At 41.8% G+C, this 23,642-nt stretch overlaps 2 protein-coding genes across 2 annotated transcripts in view; one reads left to right on the plus strand and one right to left on the minus strand.

The window, feature by feature from the left end:
• The window catches only part of LOC117542740 (equilibrative nucleoside transporter 2), a 34,867-nt gene extending 27,078 nt beyond the window's left edge, over window positions 1–7,789 (plus strand). Inside the window, exon 14 of the transcript XR_004568478.1 lies at window positions 7,760–7,789. The gene's annotated coding sequence lies outside the window, so the exon portion shown is untranslated. The remainder of the gene's footprint in view (window positions 1–7,759) is intronic.
• On the minus strand, window positions 153–23,287 carry LOC117542741 (serine/threonine-protein phosphatase PP1-beta catalytic subunit). Its single transcript, XM_034210575.1, has 8 exons — window positions 23,136–23,287; window positions 6,199–6,330; window positions 5,099–5,329; window positions 4,090–4,194; window positions 3,821–3,892; window positions 2,486–2,637; window positions 1,956–2,090; window positions 153–1,080 (listed from the first exon to the last, which is right to left on the minus strand). Exons 1-8 carry the CDS (start codon window positions 23,185–23,187, stop codon window positions 976–978), a joined length of 984 nt encoding a protein of 327 aa, XP_034066466.1. The 5' UTR covers window positions 23,188–23,287; the 3' UTR covers window positions 153–975.
• Window positions 23,288–23,642: the final 355 nt, after the last annotated feature.

Raw genomic sequence — 23,642 nt, forward strand, 5'->3', positions numbered from 1 at the left:
ACACTCACGCTTCTATTGGCTAGGCAGAGAAAACCCCAGAGAGCATAATAGGACCTTTTGAATGGTCTTGTATGAAGTCTTCTTGATGAACTGACTGGCTCAGTGCTGATGGACGATATTTTAATGATGAAAAATGAGTTCAGTAACCAATCTTAATAGACAAACATGTCAATATTTATTATTTTTGATTTGCACATGTAAATTGAGAAATCATCACAATACCTGTACCTTCTGTAAAATAGAGATGCACCAATAGCAATATCAGACATTTGGGCACAAAAGTACATTTAAAGTTAAGTGTAGTCAAAGTAATTTTTTGTTGCCAATTAAAATAATCCAAAATCAACCATTAGCCTGAATAAAATGATCTGGATTTGTACAGCTGCCACAGATTTACTTGGCAAAAAAAGATGTATCTTCTTTGCTTCCTTGTGCTATTTGCATTTCATGTGTCACGTTTCAGTTTTCAAATGAGCTCCCTGGAGAAGTGATTTAACTGGAATAACCACACAGAACATTGAGAAGTGTTCATTTTCCTGTATTATTTATTGAAAACCCAGCAGTCGTCATTAATACCTGTTGTGTCTGTACAGGGGGGGTAAAGGAGATGTGGTAAACTAAACTAGTTGTCATTCTGTTGTCAAGAAGGGGAAAAAAGCAAAAGTCAAAAACACTCCGATATGCTACTGAATGAAACCCCTGTATTGTTTTTCCTTTTAAACACTTGTTTTAAAAAATGTTACGCAGATGAGAAGAAAAAGCTTTGAGGAAGAAGAAGAGAGTGACAGCAGCTCAGAGGGGGTCAGGAAGAAATGAAGATGAAAGACAGTGGGGTCTCTTTTGAAATAGTTGTGTTCGGTTTCCCTCTGCCAAGTGTTGCTTTGACTTCTTTTGTGTTGTGGAAAGCCAACAGGAGACAATCTTTGACATTCATGTCTCTCTCTCGTTCTCTGCGTCTCTTCCTCCCTCTCTTCTTCATCGTTTCTTTGGAGGTTGGGCTGTGCGAGGAGGAGTGATGGGCCGACCCGAGTTCATCCCTCCATACTGGTACTTGGCTTTCTTCTCAGATGGCTTTAGGATCTAGGATAAGACACAGGACATATTTTAACTCACAGAAAAACGATCTGTTTTTCAAATACTTCACAATCCAGGCCTTGTGTCCTGTCCTGAGTAGGAAATCACTCCCAAGTGTCCAACACTTCTCAAAGTGAAGCAATTTTGGGGCCTACAAGTATTTTTTTATTTTGGAGTTTTAACCATAAGTATGCTACATGTCTAGTTGCGTGATTACAAGTCTTTTTAAAGAACTCACAAAAAACTAAAGAAATTCAGTCAAATAAATCAGACTTAAAGAAGCTGATGGTGCGTTCATGAATGCGGGAGGGCAGAGCTCCAGAGAGGTGACGCTCTACTGACACTATAAAGAAGGCTACACAATACAATGTAGTGTGTAGCCTTCTTTAATGTAACAGGAGTGGCAGTATACCAGATACCATCGCAATACATTTTCTGTTGAAATAACACTGCATTTAATTTGTGTTTACTGCACATGGATTACAGATATTCTAGTACTCATTTCATCCTGCTATTAGTAAGCTTGCACCTTACTATCATTTGTTTTTATTCGGAAAACTCCAATTGCTACAAAGAGACGGTGTTAATAATTCTATGGAATTGTTTTCACAAAAGGACAACAAGGATATATCAACTTGTTTTTGAACTAATGTGTGGCCCTATATTTTATTACTTTATTGTTGGCTCTTTATAATAAAAGTGCAGTTTGAGAGAATAAGATTGTCATCTCATAATTAATTTTGGCAACACATATTTTCATTTACAGACAGATAACCTCGGTAAGTTACCCAGATTGTACCCATACTAAGTGATAAGTTATGCTGTTTCCCTGCATGCTAACTAGAGCACAGCCATGTCGGCACTTTGCTGTGACGTCCTACCTGGAAGGAGCACATCAGGGTTTCGTCCACGCTCATCATGCCGCCGGCGTTGTCGAACTCTCCGCAGTAGTTGGGAGCCGAGAACAGAGTCACCAGCTGCCGCTTGGCGAAGAACTCATAACCGTCTTCTACCACCTGGGGGCGCCAGACACAGAGTCATTGGAGAGCAGATCATCGACATCTGATATGGACAGCAGCAGATCATGCCAATATGTAAACTGTAAATAGAACGTGTTGAACAACGAGGAAGCCTAAAAATATCATTACCTGTCCTGGAATCCATTTCTATTTATATAAATGGTTAAATGATAAGGGGACGTCAGTGGAAATGGAGTATTCCACTTTAATCGTCACACACCACCACCAAGAGAAAGTTAGTCTCTGTATGTAGGCCCGTCAGTAGTACCCAGAAAGTGAACTGGCATTTCTCAAACCACCAGTCCACTCTCCATACTTGGTCCGTTCTTGGATTTGAACCCGTGACCCTCTGTTTCCCAAGCCAAGTCTCAAGGACTGAGCTTCTGCCGTACCTGGTGGGCTCTGCAGATGAGGTCCAGGTCGTGGCGGTTCAGGAACTTGCTGACCACATCAGCTCCGAACGTGAAGGAGACGCCGCGGTCGTTTTCCCCCCAGCCCTGGACGTCCTTATCGGGGTCCGACCACAGCAGATCACACAGGAGGCCTGGCAGGAAGAGAAGACAGGATATAAACTACAAAAGAACACCTGAGGAGGTCTTCACCGCTGCATTTAGGCAAGACAATTAGACCTGGTCCACTCAGAACAATGTGCTCTGCTGTTCCAAACTGCTTTAGGTTAACGTTATGTTAGATTTACATTATGTCAGGTATTAAAACATCAAGGCTGCCCATGTATACACACACACACATTCTTCACCTCCACTCTGAGTCGGTCTGAAGACCATAAGAGGGTCTGAGAGCCCGAGGCTGCTAGGGTCTAACACTGGCGGCCTTATAAGGACAAGAACAACCCGCTCTAGTGAAGAGGGGCAAACACTCACTTCCACTTTACTAGCACACATCCATCATGAGCAGAAGTTATTAGGGATGGAATCATGGTGTCCTCAATGTTATAAATAAGTATATTGCACAGGATGTGTGCGTGATTCTCCTTAAATATCAGCAGATGTAAAAGTTCCCCACTTAAGATAAATAGTTTTTACCCGGAGGGCTAAAAGAGGACCGAACCTGCGTCACTGAGCATTTTGGGCCAGTTAAGGCCGATTACTAAACCCTGAGAAGCTGGATAAATATTGCGCAGGTTTGTTTTGACCCTAACCCTATCAAAATATGTAACATGGCAGGACAGGGTGATCATTCTTATCATGAAGTCCACTAGTTATGGAACTCCTATTACAAGGTGTTCCCTATCCATCTGATACATATATTTCTATTTCTAAATACAGCTAGTAAGTATAGCAGTCTTTGTCACAGCTGAATAGTTCTGCTTTTAAATTAGATGATAAAACCACAACAATTCAAAATGCCAGGACCCTGTGTTGTTTAAAGGATTAGTCGATCAACAGATTTTAGATGACTTGTTCAGACGTTTATTAGGCATAAAAGTCAAAGATTCTCTAGTTATAAAATCATAATTGGGATAATTTGATGCTTTTTTTAGACGTCATTGTACACTGACTATCTTTGGATGTGATGGTCGGACCCAATTATTTATCTATAAAAAGAGTTACCAGTTGAATGTGAACGGAATCATTGATAAATGCATTTCAACGTTAATGTGACAAAAAACATGTTTTGTTGAATTAAGTGTGTGTGTGTGTGTGTGTGTGTGTGTGTGTGTGTGTGTGTGTGTGTGTGTGTGTGTGTGTGTGTGTGTGTGGTCCCACCTGTGTCGGGCACGTCTGTGGGTCTCATGATGCGTCTGATCTGCTCCATGGACTGCAGGTCTGGAGAGAGACCTGCACAGGACGAGACGACAAACCGTCACAGATTCATCCCTCCATAAGTCTGCAGCAGGTATGAACCCATATCACTAATACTATTAACATGCTGCGACCCATTCACTTCACATCAGAGTCAAACCAGAAGCTTCATTCTCGTTATATTTCCTCCTCCAGATGCTGCAAATATCAGAACTCATGTGCCGGCCTCGTACCTCCGTGACAGCAGAAGATCTTCTCGTCCACGATGGCGGCGATGGGCAGGCAGTTGAAGCAGTCGGTGAACGTCTTCCACAGCTTGATGTTGAATCTGCGTTTACCTGCAACACCAACAGGGAGGTGAGACAGGAGGCAGAGAGCCACATGAGGCTGTGAGAGGGGTTTAACCCTGATCAAAGGGCCATGTCCCGTTTCCCCCTGTTCCACACTCAAATCGAATCCATTGAGCAGGCCATGGATTTAGTGTATTCATCATTTACCTGATTCATTATAAACCAATTACGACTTTTAATTACAGGTGCGCTGATTATAGATTGGGTTATTTAGTCCTATATTCTTGAAAAATAGGAACTATAGATCGACAACTGTTATTATTGCACCATCATGAAAATACAAGTCTGTTTTGCTCCAATTTTAGAAAAAAATACAGATGTAAGCTTTTAAGGCTTTAAAGTACATTATATAACACATTTGACTTCTTACAAACTACTCCTTGTATCAGAAGCTCTCAGAGTTCAAAGTTACTGTAAGATGTAAAAATACAAGTCATTTTAGGAGCCATACAAGTTGATGTTAAAAGGGGGATAGGGAGCTTGGGGATTCTAGCTTTTGCAGACCATTGGCATGCACTAAAACCTATAGAACAAACTACAGGAGAGGGGAACCCCCCAAAAACCTTTTACACAAGTATCTCATGTCCTACATTTTAAGTTCCATAAGTAACTATTTAATTACTTTGGAGAGCAGGTCAAACGGTAATCTTAATATGTTTTGTGTGATTATAATTAGGCTTATCACAGTATAGCCAAAGATATCACCAATTTAAAGCAATTCAAAGAATCCCATTTGTTAACCATTTCACCCCCAACATGAGTTTATTCTAAGTTTGTCTGCCTGCTTCCTGCAACTACTGTTCTGGTCACAGGTGTGTGCCAACATCTGTCCCACAATAAGACTTGGGGAGGAAGTGAAAATGAAACCCTCCCTTTCCACGAGAGCACTCACACTCGTCGTAGAATCCGTAGATGCGGTTGATGGAGGCGCACTCGTGGTTGCCTCTGAGCAGGAAGAAGTTCTCGGGGTATTTGATCTTGTAGGCGAGCAGCAGGCAGATGGTCTCCAGAGACTGCTTCCCTCTGTCCACGTAGTCTCCCAGGAACAGGTAGTTGGCCTCTGGAGGGAAGCCGCCGTACTCAAAGAGCCGGAGCAGGTCTGTGTACTGTCCGTGGATATCACCTGGGGAGGGGGAGGAGGCAGTGAGGGGGGAGGAAGGGGGAGCAGATAATAGTCTAGTTTCCAGCCCTGTTGTGAATCCGGAAAGGTTGAGTAGCCCAGAGATTGATGTTAGTAAGGGTCCCCAGCACATAGAAACTGCCGGATGCTAACCTGCATACGTTGGGCAATTTGCACCATTAGCATAAGTTGTGTTAATTAGCATTCATTAGCATTATAGCCTGTGGACAATAGTTCAAACATGACTGAGGGTCATTGTCGAGGATGCTGAATCTATTTCTGATTTCAGGATCCATAATGCATCATTTCAAACAGAAAGTGGCCACATCTGTACTCTGTGGGCTGATTTTGATTCATCTTCGGGCGACTTTGAAGATTTAGTTGACTCTGGATCATTAGGATAGGACAGGCTTATTTATTTGAAAAATAACTGTCCACAGTAGAGGTAATCATTTTCATTTTGTGCTCACAATATCCAATGGTCGAAACACTATGGTAGTCAGAATCAGCCCGCCAGTTACCACTTATCTATTTTCTTGATAAAACTGCAATTTCTTATCCTGAAAATGTCAGATATGCATTCAGCATCCTCAATAACCCCACAATCATTCAAGAATTGTCCAAATCAGCCAAGCCATTTTTTAATCTATTGTGTGCATAGGCTCTAATTCAATCTATTGCTAATTAACACAACTTATGCTAACTGTGCAAATTGCCCAACATATGCAGGTTAGCATACAGCAGAGTCTATGTGCTGGGGACCCGTACTGTACATTTCTATCATAAAACGTTGGGGTACTCAACATTTCCAGGTTTAAAGTGCTATAAGACCATAATGAAACCCTAGAAGGAGAAACCTGGAGAATACTGACCACAGATTTTGAGCGGAGCCTCCAGCTCCAGCAGGATGGGCTGACTGAGGAAGATCTCCCGAGACTTGATGCACAAGCCGCGCACCTCGGCCTCCGACATCTGGACGATCTTCCCTGGACGACATCCTCGCACTGTGGACGAGAAGGTTAACGATATGACTCTGTTGACCGCCACATATCGCTCACATCATCCCAGACACGATGAGTTTTGAAATGAACCTCAAACTAAATATGGGAGGCGGTGTTTAGGCAACAGGCGGAGGATGGAAATAGCTTGTGAAGGGACTGTTGATGTTTTTGGGAGTGCTTTGGACAGGACTTCCTGTTGTGTAACAGGCAAAGAGAAAGGGGAAGCATGTAGATCCATGTTAGAGGAACAAGGGATGGGATCACTCTGTAGTAAGGCATCAGATGTGGAGGATTTGGAAGACTTGATAAATGAAGTGACTCCATTCATTCATCAATTAGTAATGAGGCCGTATGAGATGAATAAACATACATTCTGCACATCTATTCAAAACTGCATCACGAAATCAAGTATTCTATCTTAAACTATTAACAGGATAACTAACTTTAAATATCCTTCCAAAATGATGTTTTCAATATCCTTACGACTTTTACACTGCTCCAATTTGTTTTATTTAGTCGGCATACAAATGATCAATACAATAACTGTTCCTAAAAAACTACAGGCCAAAATAAGCAGAATTTTCTAAATAAAAAGAAGTAAACAAGACTTTGAACACGAGAAGACGTGGGACACACAAATACGTGTTTCATCCAGTAGCCAAAAGGTAGCAAAGTTGATGAATTGCAGTCTGTTTTTAGGCAAAAACATATTTTTTCTGGTTTCAGATTATTTTGGTTATTAGTTTTGCAAAAATATGAATAATAATGATACATTTCATTTATATAGCGCTTCTCTAAGTACTCAAAGTCGCTGTACAAAGGCGCAGGTAAAAATAAACATTTTAAAGTGACCTCTGGCTTTATTCAATTATAGCTGCCTTTCTGACGTATGATCGAATATATTAAATAATTGATCTCCCCAGAAAATAATAATGATCAGCTCTAGATTACTTTTATATATATCTATACTGATTACAGTTTACAGAGAAGAGAGAGTGTGTGTTCTGAGATTCTAAAGGTGCTTTAATCCAGTGTGTGTACATGTACAACATGACCCCACTAAATCTGCCTGGAGACCTTTCCGTCTCACCCCCGGTCACGCCCCACCTGCACATTAGGGGCTATATTTAGACCGTGCAAAAGGTACGATTTCTAGGGGGGAATAAACAAAACATGAATCAAGATCCAAATTCATGCCGCAAAAACCTCTGACTCATTGTGCCCTTCAAATAAAAACACTTTAATGTACAGCTATCCTACACTGAGCACAATACACAGGCGCGTGTGTGTGTGTGTGTGTGTGTGTGTGTGTGTGTGTGTCCAGTGAAAAGTGACTGTCGAGGGGGTGATTTCACACCCCTCGCTCTCAGCTTCAGCTCTGTGATGATGCGCTTACAGAGCTGTGCTGGCTCAGCTGACAGGCCTAATATATCACACACACACACACACACACACACACACACACACACACACACACACACACACACACACACACACACACACACACACACACACACACACACACACACACACACACACACACACACACACACACACACACACACACACACACACACACACACACACACACACACACACACACACACAGTGACCTTGACTTCAGATCGTACCACTACAAGGCATGTGGGGGAGGTATGCCAGCATCCTTTACTCTGACACCACCGCACTGCAGCTTCCCCAGCGTAGAGAAACGGGGAGCGAGAGATACCGTGCAAAAAAGAAGAAAAAGGAACGAGATGGTGGTACCCAACGACTGATCACCATGGCAACGAGGCAAGACCAATTTCTAGCCTGGAAGGTGTTGGTGAGCGACGAGGCTGTTACTGCTAAGGGGGCGGGGGGGTAATTACCAACCCACGCCCTGCATACTAACATTACAACTGTGATTACAGGAGGCGTGCACAGAAAACAGGTTTCAATCAGATTCCCTGCAATATGTTGCATTTCTATTGTTAAAAATAACCTTCAAAAGTGAGATAACGCGTGTCTCAGAAACATTCCATCCCGCCTCCTGCTCTACACAAACACTGAACAGGAGTGACAGCAACAGGTAGCAACTGGCTAGCTAGTGGAGCTAGCTAACTGCTAAGGTTGGGTTTCAAATAGATATTAGTGGAATATCCAAAGTATTCAATAATGATTCAAGGTTTGTGTACACTTTCGGATGCATTTTGGAGTGTCAGATAGTTTTTGCAACGTTTCTTTTTATCTTTCTTTTGCAAGATAGTTGAGATTGTTTGAAGTGGTGATATATGAGGTACTTATCCATAGTCAGTATGTGACCTATAATAGATGGCTGTTGGCATTCTACCATTTCAGAACATCCAAACTATCTCTATAAAGTGCAATACTAATCCACTGGAATAGCCCATATCATTTGCAGCGAGACTATGAGCAATGAACAAGCTATCCTTAAATTAAGGCCCCGGCCACACGAGGACGAAAACGGTCGTTTGCGTTACTGTTTAGTGTCATATAGACCGTTCGGCTACACGAGGACGACCGAATACGGCACTAAACGACTGCGGAAACGATAACGGGTCCCAAGGTGGATATAACGGCATACGCAACGCTCTGGGGGGTCCAACGGCTCCGTGTGTACGCCCTATACGATCATTTTCTGATAATGATGAGGCAATAGCCCCGCCTCTCCCCACCTCTGCTGCTCACCCCCGCGTCAAAGTAAACTGCACACTGAATTCAGATTATTTATCTTTCTCTCGATATGGACATAAACGCGAGTGAAGTCTAATCTGACAGGACGGAGACACCTCTCAAACTACCTAAACTAGTTATAAATATGTTTATTTTTACTGTCGGCTGGGTCACTCATTACTGGATCAGCTGCTGCATGAAACAGACACTGGCGCTGTCCGAAGAGAGGGAGGAAAAAGAGAGGCTCCGTCTATTTTATTATTATATTATATAGAGTCGTTATTCATTTGTTTTAAAGCTCAATAAATAACAAAGAAGACCTTTGACCGGCACTTTTATAATTTTGTCGGAAGATTTAAACTTTAATACACGTTGACTGGCGAAAAACTCTGCCCGGTTCCCTCGGCCCCCACCGCGGAGAATAAACAGAAGGGCAACCATGACAACCATGCTTCTTCGCTGCTTTTGTGGAGGAAGTTACAGCGCCACGTACAGGCTCCTGCATATGTACTGCAGCTTCTCCAGCGGTTGGAGCTAAACGGAGCGGTCTCGTGTGGACAGACACTATCCGGATGACTATTGCGTGTGGACGGAAGCTTTTTTGCGATTGCGTTAATCCTATGCGTTTAGCCGTTTTCGTCCTTGTGTGGCCGGGGCCTAAGACACTCATCTATTGCTTGTACATAAAGAGTTGCAGTTAGTTTGTATTTCTTGAATGATATGCGCAAATTGAAACGTTTTCTGGCACACTATTATTGTTACTTTAGGTAGTAATATTATAGAATATATTATCTCTAAAAAAGCAGTTTTACAATCCAATGGTGAAGTCGTTTTAAATGCATAAAATACAGAAGCTTTTCTATATTACCGTAGATTCCATGAATTATTGACTGACTGCCACAGTGTGTTTGAGTCCAATTCTCCTGAAATCAAGCCCCAAGGCATACTTCAAACCCAATACAAGCTGAAAGACTCACTCATAGACACACAACCCAAACAGATGCACAGCGTTCATCACCTAGTGTCCCTGCTCTCTCCGTCCCTGGGTAAAACAGCTGTTCTGCCTCACTTCCTGTCAGCCTTGTCTTGATGCTCCACTAGTGTTTCCCAGCTGGTTCTTCGGGAGATTAGTGAAAATCTTTGAGAAGGCTCTCTATGTCCTGGGTAAGATCTCCTAATTTGGTCAGGTGCATGTTTCGGTCTGCCTCAGCTTTAGTTTAAGTTTGGACACCCTCTGACCTCTTCAGATTGAACTCTGTGTCCTTCCTCTAGCTAGATCTCTGTATCTTTGTTTCTCTAGGCCGCCTTTCCTCCCTCCTTCACCCCTCGTTTCCTCCTCATCTATTTATCCTTAAGTTTCATTCTTGGCTGCGGCTGAACTCCTGGGTCACGGTCTTCCTCTGCAGAGCCTTGTGAACTCTGCTGACGTCAGAGGGCAGTTTGGCCTTGAACCCCTCCCCGAGTGAGTTTTTAAATTCCTCCCAGATCACAGACCCCTCAGAGCCAAACCCCTCAGGCTCCAGGGACTCTCAGTGCCGCCTGTGATACACATTGGTTAGGGCATCTGCAAGACGCATCAGAATCTAACCAGTTTGAAAATATTTGTATGAGAAGTGAATGTTGTTTCTGGTCTTTAGGACTGTGACTAACATGATACCTCAGTAGGAAAGCATGCACAAGGAAACTATAACATGTTATCAGATCTAAAGCTGAGACAAACACTAAAACTACCATAAATCATTGGGATTCATTTGGGCCTAATTCAGGTCAATACAAAAAACTATCAAACTTATGCAAGTCACAACAACTGAAATAGGGGAAAAAACGTATGATTTAATTCCTGGTTTACTATTTACCAGTTTACTATTTAGTTGGCTGTATTTGTTTCCGACTTGTTGGATCCAATCATTTCCAATCATTTCCATTATCAAACTTCAGCCGATGTAAATTCCCAAAAGTCCAAATTGAATGGAAAAAGATAATGTGTTTTTTATCCCAAAAATATTGTGCATTAATGCATATTTAAAAAAACAAAATGTAGGTTGATGATTGGTAGCGTCATTTGAAAACTTCAATAGAAGCTTTGAATAAAAAAAAAAAATGACATTCGGTACAGCCCTAGCAAACTATGAAATAAAAAAAAGCACCGACATTGGAAAATGTGGAGTCAAAAATATTTCGGCTTAAAAAAATGACAGATAAATAATTTATTATCACATTTTCTGTGAGATGACTTATCGTTTCGATTCTAAAAGAAAGATAATACTTAATACGGTGATTTAATATTCCAGGGAAGCACTAATAGCCTGTTATTCCTGTCTTGACACACACTAATGCCTATCACTGCTCAATGATCTGCGTTACACTGGTTGATACTTCTGGGTAATAACAGCCAGAGTTCCCCGAATTAAAGTCCAGGCTTTGTCAAATAATTTCTATATTAATTCAGTCGATATTTGGCAGGTACTTGGTTACTGCCCAACCCACCATGGTGCTGCATGTTGAACCACACCAGAGCTGTTGCAACACAAACCATGGCACTCTCTGAATACACAAACTAACCAAACCTATGTTGGAGGAGTCACTTCTTGCTCATGGGTCAACAAGGTCAACTATTTTCCATGTGTTTAAAAGAGCAGAGTTCACTTGTGTATTAGAGCTAAACACAAAGGGAGAGCGACACATAAGTGAATTGCAGACAGATTGCTTCTTGAAGGCATTACCATATATGGGCGCTACTGTATGGAGGAAGGAGGAAGTGAGCCCTGCAAGGCTCTGCTGCTGTCTGGGAGATAAAGAACAGGACTAGCCAGGCGGCTCGGGGCTCCATCCACAACAATGTAACAGCTGCTCTGCTGAAAAGCTGGAAGCCCATTCCCACTTTAACAGGTCTAACACAGTGTTATATTTTTGAGGCTTCACTTACAGTGGGGCAAAAAAGTATTTAGTCAGCCACCAATTGTGCAAGTTCTCCCACTTAAAAAGATGAGAGAGGCCTGTACTTTTCATCCTAGGTACACTTCAACTATGAGAGACAGAATGGGGGGAAAGAATCCAGGAAATCACATTGTAGGATTTTTAATGAATTAATTGGTAAATTTCTCAGTAAAATAAGTATTTGGTCACCTACAAACAAACAAGATTTCTGGCTCTCACAGACCTGTAACTTCTTCTTTAAGAGCCTCCTCTGTCCTCCACTCGTTAACTGTATTAATGGCACCTGTTTGAACTCGTTATCAGTATAAAAGACACCTGTCCACAACCTCAAACAGTCACACTCCAAACTCCACTATGGCCAAGACCAAAGAGCTGTCAAAGGACACCAGAAACAAAATTGTAGACCTGCACCAGGCTGGGAAGACTGAATCTGCAATAGGTAAGCAGCTTGGTGTGAAGAAATCAACTGTGGGAGCAATTATTAGAAAATGGAAGACATACAAGACCACTGATAATCTCCCTCGATCTGGGGCTCCACGCAAGATCTCACCCCGTGGGGTCAAAATGATCACAAGAACGGTGAGCAAACATCCCAGAACCACACAGGGGGACCGTCAATGACCTGCAGAGAGCTGGGACCAAAGTAACAAAGGCTACCATCAGTAACACACTACGCCGCCAGGGACTCAAATCCTCCAGTGCCAGACGTGTCCCCCTGCTTAAGCCAGTACATGTCCAGGCCCGTCTGAAGTTTGCTAGAGAGCATTTAGATGATCCAGAAGAGGATTGGGAGAATGTCATACTGTATGGTCAGATGAAACCAAAATAGAACTTTTTGGTAAAAACTCAACTAGACGTGTTTGGAGGAGAAAGAATGCTGAGTTTCATCCAAAGAACACCTACTGTGAAACATGGGGGCGGAAACATCATGCTTTGGGGCTGTTTTTCTGCAAAGGGACCAGGACGACTGATCCGTGTAAAGGAAAGAATGAATGGGGCCATGTATCGTGAGATTTTGAGTGACAACCTCCTTCCATCAGCAAGGGCATTGAAGATGAAACGTGGCTGGGTCTTTCAGCATGACAATGATCCCAAACACACCGCCCGGGCAACGAAGGAGTGGCTTCGTAAGAAGCATTTCAAGGTCCTGGAGTGGCCTAGCCAGTCTCCAGATCTCAACCCCATAGAAAATCTTTGGAGGGAGTTGAAAGTCCGTGTTGCCAAGCGACAGCCCCAAAACATCACTGCTCTAGAGGAGATCTGCATGGAGGAATGGGCCAAAATACCAGCAACAGTGTGTGAAAACCTTGTGAAGATCTACAGAAAACGTTTGACCTCTGTCATTGCCAACAAAGGGTATATAACAAAGTATTGAGATTAACTTTTGTTATTGACCAAATACTTATTTTCCACCATAATCTGCAAATAAATTCTTTAGAAATCAGACAATGTGATTTTCTGGATTTTTTTTCTTCTCATTTTGTCTCTCATAGTTGAGGTATACCTAGGATGAAAAGTACAGGCCTCTCTCATCTTTTTAAGTGGGAGAACTTGCATAATTGGTGGCTGACTAAATACCTTTTTGCCCCATTGTATAAGGCGAAATGTAACGCAATGGCTAACTTATCCAAAATTGTGCAACCTTTAAATGTGTTATTACTATTACATTACATTGCATTTAGCTGACGCTTTTATCCAAAGCGACTTACAATAAGTGCGTTCGACCAACAAGATACAACCTTGAAGAAAACAGAATCATATAAGTACATCAGGTTTCATAGAGCCAAACATTTCAAGTGCTACTCAACTGGCTTTAGATAAGCCAGTCCTTTATTAGTATATAAGTGCTTTGTTAGTAATTCTATCGCTCGAAGTGGAGTCGAAAGAGATGAGTTTTCAGTCTGCGCCGGAAGATGTGCAAGTTATCTGCTCTCCTGATTTCAATGGGGAGCACATTCCACCATTTTGGAGCCAGGATAGCAAACCCACGTGTTTTTGTTGATGGGAACTTGGGTCCCCCTCGCAGCGAGGGTGCAGCGAGCCATTTGGCTGATGCAGAGCGAAGTGCACGCGCTGGGGTGTACAGTTTAACCATGTCCTGGATGTAGGAACTAGTAGTAAGAATTGGGGGTCACTTCCACATTATCAAACATTCCCATAGACCTCACCACCTTAGCTGTTGGTTTTGGATCGCCCAAACTGCCCTCTGGCCATGACATTGCATTAATGGTGTTTTGGGGTTTTCATGTGGACTTTTTTGGATCATTTTCAAAAACGGTGCTTGTGTCGGCAGGATTTTAGTTTTGACAACGAAGAACGATTACTCCACTGTGTTCACCAGATAGTTGCATTGAGATTTTTAGCCAAAAACAGCTCCCCACTGAACCTGGAAACAGGGTTGATGAGATTAACCTGTTAAGCCCCAAGCCTGTTTTTCAGGTTTCAGGCTCGAAAATGACATTCCCAGAACAAATGACAATAACTTCCCTTCTAAAAGGGGTAAATTAATAATCTTTTTTCTCAAAGCAATGATAAACCTATGAGTTGGATGTAGAAAAGTCAGAATCAATATAGATTTTTTTTTATTTTAAAGTAAATTCAGATTGAACATAGTAAAAAAATGTAAATGATTGTGTCCGTCTAAAAATAAACCATTACTTATAGTGGAAAACCACCCTTGAATGATGGGATAGTAGACTAAAAGCTTTAGGAATCCAAACTATGACATATAATAATCACCCTGTATCAAGATTGATGCAAAACAAGTGACATTTGACCTTTTTAGAGAGGTTTAGCAAAAACAACTCCACCTCTAGAGCCAATAGAATCAAAGGGGAATTTCCACATACACACACGTTACCATTGAGAAGTGAGAACTATGCGCACACAGTTTGCCCAAATCTTATGCTCTGAAATCTGAAAACTAGGTTTATTGCTGATGGATTATCAGAAATCATTTCAAAGTGACACAGACACATTGGATTAACCTATGGATTAACCTTCAGCAGCGTTTTTATCGTTTTAATGCCATTGAAGACAACTTTTGATCAGAAAACAACAAAGGTAAGACATATTGCCGTGTTGGCTACCTAATGCTACGTGGTGTGATGTCTTTGTTAGCTTCTCATGTCGCGAGTTCGGATCGGTCAGTAATGATACTAATACCTGTCAAATCTGAGGAATCTCAGCTTGCTAATCGATATCTTGTTTTTGCAGATACGATAAGTAATAAGGGTATTCTAACATGAGTTCTGTGCTAAGTGTGTTAGCATTTTTTTGCTCAGGGCTAACTCAGAGCCTTTGTTATTACCCTTATGTTTCGTTTTTGCTAAAAACTGTCTGATAGCTGAGTTTCTTCCCGTTACGTGGGTATGACACATTAATAGGTTTTTAAATGTTAAGAAGCCCTCAGACGCTGTTTCTTGCAGATGTTGCGATTTTTCCCCCGCAGGGGGAATGGGGCTTAACAGGTCAAAGAAACTGATGATGTAAGATACAAGACCAAAACAAAGAGCAAAAAAAGGCTAAAATGCTAAGTCGAGCTCAAGCGAACTGTTGAGTCAGAGGCGCCCCAAGACACTCTAGGCAAAGCCGAAGGGACATGACACCTCCGACAGCACTCTTCCCCCCCCCCCCCCCGGAGCGGAGCAACGAAACTGAAATTATGAAGCAGCTTTTGACGGTGCGCTATGCATGGGGACCCCTTGAGGGGGTTTCCCGACATGTCGTTGCAGTAAATTAAAGGGTGTTTCATGTTGTCGTTGCTGTGGACCTTCGTAATCTACCTTCTTTGGGGGCCCCAAGCAGTTTCCTGTCAGAGGAAGTCTCTGTAGTTTTGGTCAACTTTCACAAAACATGTAGCCATTTTTATCATTGTTGATATAAAAATATTGCTTAGTGCTGCTTAATACTACTTAAAAACGGAAAATTTGGAAACACTAACTTCCTCTAATTCCCGGGCAAAAATATGCAAAGAACTTCTAATGGGCCGAGCAGAGCCTTGAATTTTAAGCAGGCATGACTTGCATGTTTTGGCCTTTGCTGCGCCAATAAAATGCCCTGTCAGTCCTTTTTTAAGCTCTCCACCTCCACTCTCTATTCTTTCCAACTGGGTACCAAGCCAGCAGCTCCCCCCCACTCCTCCATCTAACCCTCTCCCACACAGGGCCGATGGAAAACACTGACCCCTGAACAAGTGAACAAGAGACACAAAGCAACTCTGGCTAGAGAGCGAATCTTGAGGCAGAAATCCCGACTGCAATGGCATTTCTGTGCGGGCTTCACATTTTCAGAGGCCGTTTTGTTCGCCTTTAAGTGCCACGGCTGAATGGCATTCTTTGTGGGGGAAAAAGAAAGGATGAAATTGAGAGGAGAGCGAAATAAACAGAGAGTGGGAGAGATGGAGAGGAGAAAACGAAAGAAAAGTAGGGAGAAAGTGAAGCTTGAGTGGGGAGTCTGAGAAGGCGGAGGAGTGAATAGAAGGATCTGGAGGGAGGGTAAGTTGGAAAGCCTCGCCGGGCAGCTGAAAGCCCGGGTGAGCTCTGTGCCACGTTTGGTGCCAGGGGCCGAACGCTCCCCGCCACACAGGCTCCTCCATTGTTGTTTCCATAACAGAATGCCACGCCAGCAGCCTGAGCACCACGCAACGCAGCAGCAGTGCTCCACGTCCCGGAGAAAACAAGGAGGGTGACACCGACGTACAATGCATTGTGAAAAATCTGAATGCTTAATTTGTTGTTAAACTCTCTCAGTTCAGAAAAGATCCTAAAAGTGGCATCAAGCTGAAGAGAAAGTTGAGAATTCCTGACCAATCAGCATTTGGAAAACATTATTGTGCATGTTATGATACTGCAAGACTATTTCATATTTGAGATGAAAAGTTGAATTCATAAGCTTCAACACATACAGCCATACAAGTTATGCTGTGACCAGTAGCTTATGATAACAATATTTAGCTACACATTGCTGTACAATGGTAATGTTAAATCTGTTGATGACCATTCTTCCTTTTGCTTTTACAATGCATTTAAGCATAGCGGATTTGCAGCAACATTTGAGGTGCAAATGTTTTAAGATCTTGCATTAAATGTTAAAACATATTTTCATAAGAATTCTAAAAGAATAATATTGTCATGCACAATTGTTGAGTTGCATGTCAAACATCCTCATACTATACTGCTGGCTCTCAGGTTCAATGTATGTGAGGAATAACTATCTTACTGGACTTTTTATTCATTTAAGGACATTTTAAATAGTGACCATTCCATTCCAGGAAATAAACAGCCCATACACAGAAATGCCCTTTTGAGAGACTTTATGTTCCCATACAGGGTCACAACTTGGCTGACATCTTTGCTCATAAACAAATATGACAAAATGGCTCTTAAATGCAACTTTCCGTCCTGCCTCCCCCCCGCTCTGGCTGGCTGATGGATGGGGCCGTGGTGTTGATTGTGCTGCGTAAAGCCTACGGGCCACCTGTGCTGGCAGGCCAGACAGAGGGCCTGTTGTGGGGAAGGCTGGGCCAGCGTGGGTTTAGCATGTTGGGAAGGCTGTAATGGCTGCACATAATCATGCAGCACTAGTAAACACTAATGAGGGGGGAGGGAGGGGCCTGTTTGTGGAGAGATCAACAAACAGAAACACACAGGGAAGCAGATTTCACATAACTGTATTAGGTTAGTTGAAAGCAATAATATTAAGTTGAACCTAATCTTTTTTATTTAAACTTCATATTATTGCTTTCAACTAACCTAATACAGTTATGTGAACTCTGTTGACATAATACATTTAATTAAAGTCAACGTTTCCGTTTGTTCAGTGTGCTGAGGCTGTGCAACACCGTCGGCTCAAATGCTGTGTGACCAACTGTAGTGATTCTGCTGAGAAATCTGCTACTGAGATTTGTAGTAAAACAACAGATGACTGGTTGGTTTCCACGGTGCCATGCAACACTGTGTAATGTGTCAGTAATGATTCTCACCGCAGCAACAGGTCATTACACCCCAGTGATTACAACAATTAGGTAGTGTAGGTTTTTCTAAATTAGCTGCACACACTCAATGATGCAGTCATTAATACCGCTGCATGGGGATTGGCCAGTACTTTAGCAATATTGCAGGGTGTAAAGGAAACAAATGTATGGGCTCCTTGCGCCCGAATTGGTTGACATGAAACCAGTAAACAACAGGTAAGCAGTGAGTGGAACTTCGCCAAAAGTCCGATGTTTGCTTGACATCTCAGCATCTGTTTTGCAAGAAACGCCAAAGCAGGAATACTGTCAAGATCAACAAACGTATCTGCGGCGCGTTAGGCTCCATGGTGCTCGTTTTGTGTTTTCAGGTCGATGCTAAAAGAAAAGTATTGTTTTTACATTTTCCATGCCATATTTCTGACCAATAAGAAACCATTTCCAGCTCTGATCCCTCATACACACACACGCCTTACGAAATATATCTTTTTAATCCGGTCAACGATAACTGGCCAATTTAAATACAAAATAAACCAAATGGATTAATTCCACTCTAATTTGATGACTATGGCATGAGAGGAATGGGTACCAGTGACATGACTGAACAAGTGTGGCCACCCTGACTGTATGATATCCACATACAGACAGAAACACACACACATATGAATGCCATTTTATTAAATACAGACAAATGGTGATGGTAAATTAATCCATACACCATTGTGTTGCTTTCAACTGTGACTCACTAGCCTGGTCATAAGACAGCAGGTGCTAAGTCATTGTATTCAGAGTGACGAATGAAACCAGAGAGGCCAGAAAGCTTCACTGTGTGGTCACTCATTCTAAACCATGTTGTCAGATGATCAGGGTTAGCCTGTCAGCTATACGCCTGACAACCCCTATTAAACATCTGATGGAGGACATGTGCATTGTATGTATTAGGATGTCCATACATTACTCCAATTCATCCGATACTTGAGTTTATGACCACATATCCTGTAAAAGCAAGACAAAATAATGACATTCAAATTATTATAATTTGCTAAGGGTTTAGTGCTAATTCCCTAATTTTAGCTTGCTAGCATCCTAGATTTAAATGCTGGTCAACATTACTTGTGCAACAGGCAAATTAGCTTGCCGACAATAGCATTTAGCTAAAACCCAAAGCTAACTCAGCTGCTAGCATGTCTTTAGATTCTTATTTAATTTAAGACACTATTGTCACGCCTATGTGAACATATATCATAAACATGTTTGATGGAATTGTATGGAAGTTTAATTATTTGTATTTGTTGTCAATAAGGTTTAAATACTTCTTTACCTCATCAATGTTCAAAATGAATAAACATTGCAGGAGAGGATTAGTCAATTCTACTGTATTACTGTATTGCCCTTTTTACACTCTCCCCCTGTGTGTGTCACCAAAAGGGTAAGTTAATTTCTACCAGGGGCAGCTGTTCCTGTTGACATTTAATAGGAGATCAGAGAGCTGTGTGTGTGTGTGTGTGTGTGTGTGTGTGTGTGTGTGTGTGTGTGTGTGTGTGTGTGTGTGTGTGTGTGTGTGTGTGTGAGTATGTAGATCCCGACTGGCACCAGAGGAAAAAGTGGGGGATCAACCTCCTATTAAAGTGGATAAGGGGAACCTTCTGAGCTCCTTGAACTAAGTGCCAGAAGAAATCCATTTAGTAAAGGTCTTAATGAAAAGCAGGCTGTAGATGTAATCTGTTTAAAAGATACAAAGGATTTCATCAGTGTCTGTGAGACACTTGTTGTTGAAAGGTCAATTATTTAAAAAAAACAAAAACCTTAGGAAGACAAACTGATAAACGGCGGACAGTTTAACAGTGTACTTCTGCCTGTGTGGTCCGAATATGTCTCCTAGTGTTGGACATGATTAGTTTGGCTTTGTTTTGTACACTTGTCTAATGTGAGAAACCTGTTGAACATGTCAACTTCAGATTTTGCAAACTGTGCAGCCATTTTTTACTGCTTCCTGAGATCCTATAGAGTCTATAGACAACAAGACAAATTCAAAAGAATGGAAAATATATAATCTGCTCATAAAAATGAAAATGTTTTGCGGTCAAACTCTCCAGTACAGATTTTGCTTTTTGCCACTACAACCTTTTATTTTTGGCAAAAAACTTGTACGGCTTGAGCTAAGACAACATTTAGAATTCGAAAACTTTTACAGGAAAGACATTACTATTCAACCTGAGTCTCACTATTTTTTTTAAACGAAAAAATTAGTTAGCCTTCACATATTGCTGCTTTAGATGGAAAGAGAAAGTGACTGAAAGAAGATGGATGTTGGATATATTCTCAGCTCACATCTGGAAGCCTTTAGGGCCAGATCCCTCCAATTTCCTCTATGAGGTTTCCTAGTTGCTGCAAAAAAAGCAACTAAATATGCAGCAAACTAGCTACAGCATAGCCTTTCCCAGCTGACAACACAGGCTCACATTGCGGTTAATGTACAGCTGACACACAACAAACACTATTATGTAATCAGTCAGTCCAAATCAATCAAGATGATTAGGTGGTACTGATCCACATTGTGGTCATTCATTAGCTGCCAGCATGTGTGTGTGGTTTTCAGAATCTGTAGTGCACGGGAGGCGTGTGGCGCAGTAGATAGAGCCTTGGTGTTGGGATCAGGGGGTCACAGGTTCAAACCCCACTGCAGTCAGCATGTCGTTGTGCCCCTGGGCAAGACACTTCACCCCAAATTGCTCCTGTGGCGATTGCCCACAGCATTGAGTATGTAAGTCACTTTGGATAAAAGCGTCTAACAAGTAACATGTAATGTAATGCACGGAACATGTAAACGTTTACTTTAATTAAATGTATTATATCAACATATTTCACATAAATGTATTAGGTTAGTTGAAAGCAAAAATATAAAAAAATATCAGGTTCAACTAATATTATTGCTTTCAACTAACCTAATACAGTCAGGCGAAATGTGTTGACCTAATATATTTAATTAAAGTCAACGTTTCAGTTTTTTCAGTGTGACCGACAATTGATCATGAATGCTGGCTGCCTCCATGTTTGCTGAAGACACAGAGGGACACTGTCTCTGTGCTCTGTAGAGAACAAAAGGCGAGAGGACAGTCAGACGGATTTCAATATACAGGATCCCTTAGCCCTTTCACACCAACGCGGTACCCGTTCTAGCTCCGTGCTTGCGCTCTTCTGGTTCGGAACCGGTTCTTCTTTTCAGCCCCAGTTTTGTTCACACCGCCCAGAGCCCGACTGGTGCTCCCACGGCTGCGTCATGACGTCACTGTTTACGTCGGATCACGTTTCTCCCCAACGCTGCTCACAACAACAACAACAATGGGGGACTGCGTCGGGTCGATGATCGTGTTGCTTTTAATCATACGAAGCCAGATTACATTAAATAACTACTTCTCAACCCTTATACTTTTCTCCAGAGTGCCGTGGTTCATTGTTTATTAATGTGTTTCAGCGGCATTTACCGACCGCTGCAGTGCTGCCCGCGGTTTGGCATCACAACGCTGCTATGAAAGTTTCTCTGGTACAAAATGGGTGATGTTAGCATAGCAACCGAAGCTAAACTGACTATCTAGACAACTTGCTGCTATCCTATTGTGGCATAAGCCGTTTTCTACAGGCACATTTTACGGGCGTATTTTTCATTATGATTCTACTTGTGATGGTTGGACATGACAACCTGTGCAGCCCATGTATTGATTCCATCCGATAGCTGCTATAGTACAAAACAAAACGTCTGCCTGCTCTCCACAATGATCAATGACAGCGAACGGATGGTCAAAGACAAAGTAAGGTACAAATAAACAGAATCACACTAAGCCTGGTGAGTGTTGCCTGACTTTATAAAGTGTGTGGTTGCGTTCTAGTCACTTTGCTCAGCGCTACTGCTTGTTACAAATATTATTTATTCTCCGGCGTAAGCGTGACGTATGCGGTTCTTGCTTCTAGACCAACAATTTTTTGGAGCTTGGTAAGAAGGTTTTCGGGGGAAAGAGCCGGCTCCGCTGCGGTGTGAACAGGAAAAACGGTGCTTACCAGGCTCTAGCTCCGAACCGGCCCTGGAACCGCGTTGGTGTGAAAGGGGCTTTGGCGATGCTAAGAATCCAACACATAGCAGTGTTGTAGGAGCAACAATGCTTTCTTCGAAAGTACTGAAGTTACTTTAGTGCGGTCTCATACAATACTAACTGTCCCACCCAAGGAGACAGCAACTCATTAGAGGCACTTATTGTCATTCACAACTAATTTGGAAAAGCTTTTATTTTATTATCTTTTAATTCAGGAAGATAAAGCTTGGGATAATCTGCTGCATTCATGTTAAAACATGTGAAGGATAACAGCTTAATACATACTCTTGTGTGTTTAACAGAAACTTTTTAAGACAGTGTTATGTTCGCACGTGAAACTTTCAAAACATAGGCATTGGGATTACAAAATACTTGGAGTCACAGACTAAATTCATGTTGTAATGCTTACAGGGTACACACTCTGAAGGTCTATTTATAATGGAATATCATCAAGTCCTTGTGTAAACATTGCCATTCAGCAACATTCCCATATAAACACCACAGCCCTGTGACGTGCATTCTTTACAGCTGACAAACCCTCCATCCAAATCCCATTTGAAACTTGGCATTTTTACTTATGACTGCGGCATAAACCAACCAATATGTTAAGTATCTTTAGAAAACATGCAATTGTGCTGGAAGTTTCGGCATACTTTATTTACCAAGCTGCAGTTTGTTCTAAAAGAAATGTCAACTTAAAAGACAGATATCCATTACCACAGTGTATATTGTTGTGAAAAGCTTGTGGAAATATAAGCAGAGCCAGGATATTTTAGTAGAAGCTTCTAAGAATCTAAGCTATGGTTTTATGCTACATGTCAAAGTAATAAGAGTGTAAAATAAGTATTGCAACATTAATAAAGGCTAACATAATTTAATTAGTTCTTTTTTTCCCCAATACTCGACCTGACCTGGAACTATAACATTATAACTATTCAATAGCACTCAACTTAATGTATTACAAGTCTCACGTTCTGGTTATTATTTCTTAACTAGTCCTGTTTACTCCTCCAGCGGGATACTCCAGAGCGTTCCGTTTTTCTGTCGACTCGTGTCGAAACTAAACCCGGACAATCCTCGAGCACTAAAGTCGTCAACAACCGGTAGATATAAATATAGTATGGTTGATAACTCACCCTCCAAGAGCCTGGAAATCAGCGAGTCGACGTCCAACTCCCCCTCCGCCATTTCTGTAGCTAACAGCTCTGCCCGCCGCAGTGTGGAGCAGGCAGAGGGGCAGGGCAGGCCCCGCCTCCCACTCAGGCCTCCCGTTTAGGACTATTGTGCTACATTCAATGTGCCTCGGATACCCTATTCTCTACCTTAAAAAAGAAAGCGGAGAGCTTTTAATTACTCGTTAAGGATCTTAACAAGTTCTTTCAAGCATATTATTGTAAAATTCAATATTGAAACATAATTAATATGTTTGATGGCAATTCCCACTTTCCAACAGTTGCCTAACTGAATGTTGTTGTATTGTTGTTTTTTTAACTTCCCATTGGGATTTCCGAGAGTAGTTGAAGGCATCGAAATATCCAGTGCCTTCGCAACAGGTCACTGTGATATTACAATGTAATACGAATACAAAAGTAATACAATAATGTTTTAAAAAATATAAATGTAAAAAACTAAGCTGAAAACTT

This window comes from Gymnodraco acuticeps, unplaced genomic scaffold, assembly GCF_902827175.1.
Source record: "Gymnodraco acuticeps unplaced genomic scaffold, fGymAcu1.1, whole genome shotgun sequence".
NCBI lineage: Eukaryota > Metazoa > Chordata > Actinopteri > Perciformes > Bathydraconidae > Gymnodraco > Gymnodraco acuticeps.

Bases quoted from the DNA above. Each gene is read 5' to 3' on its own strand.
- LOC117542741 (XM_034210575.1), bottom strand. From the start codon at position 23,187: ATGGCGGAGGGGGAGTTGGACGTCGACTCGCTGATTTCCAGGCTCTTG. The intron at 2,638-3,820 runs GTGGGACCACAC...TCTTCCTGCCAG, and splicing joins CACAGACGTGCCCGACACAG to GCCTCCTGTGTGATCTGCTG. The intron at 1,081-1,955 runs GTAGGACGTCAC...GTCTTATCCTAG, and splicing joins CCCTGATGTGCTCCTTCCAG to ATCCTAAAGCCATCTGAGAA.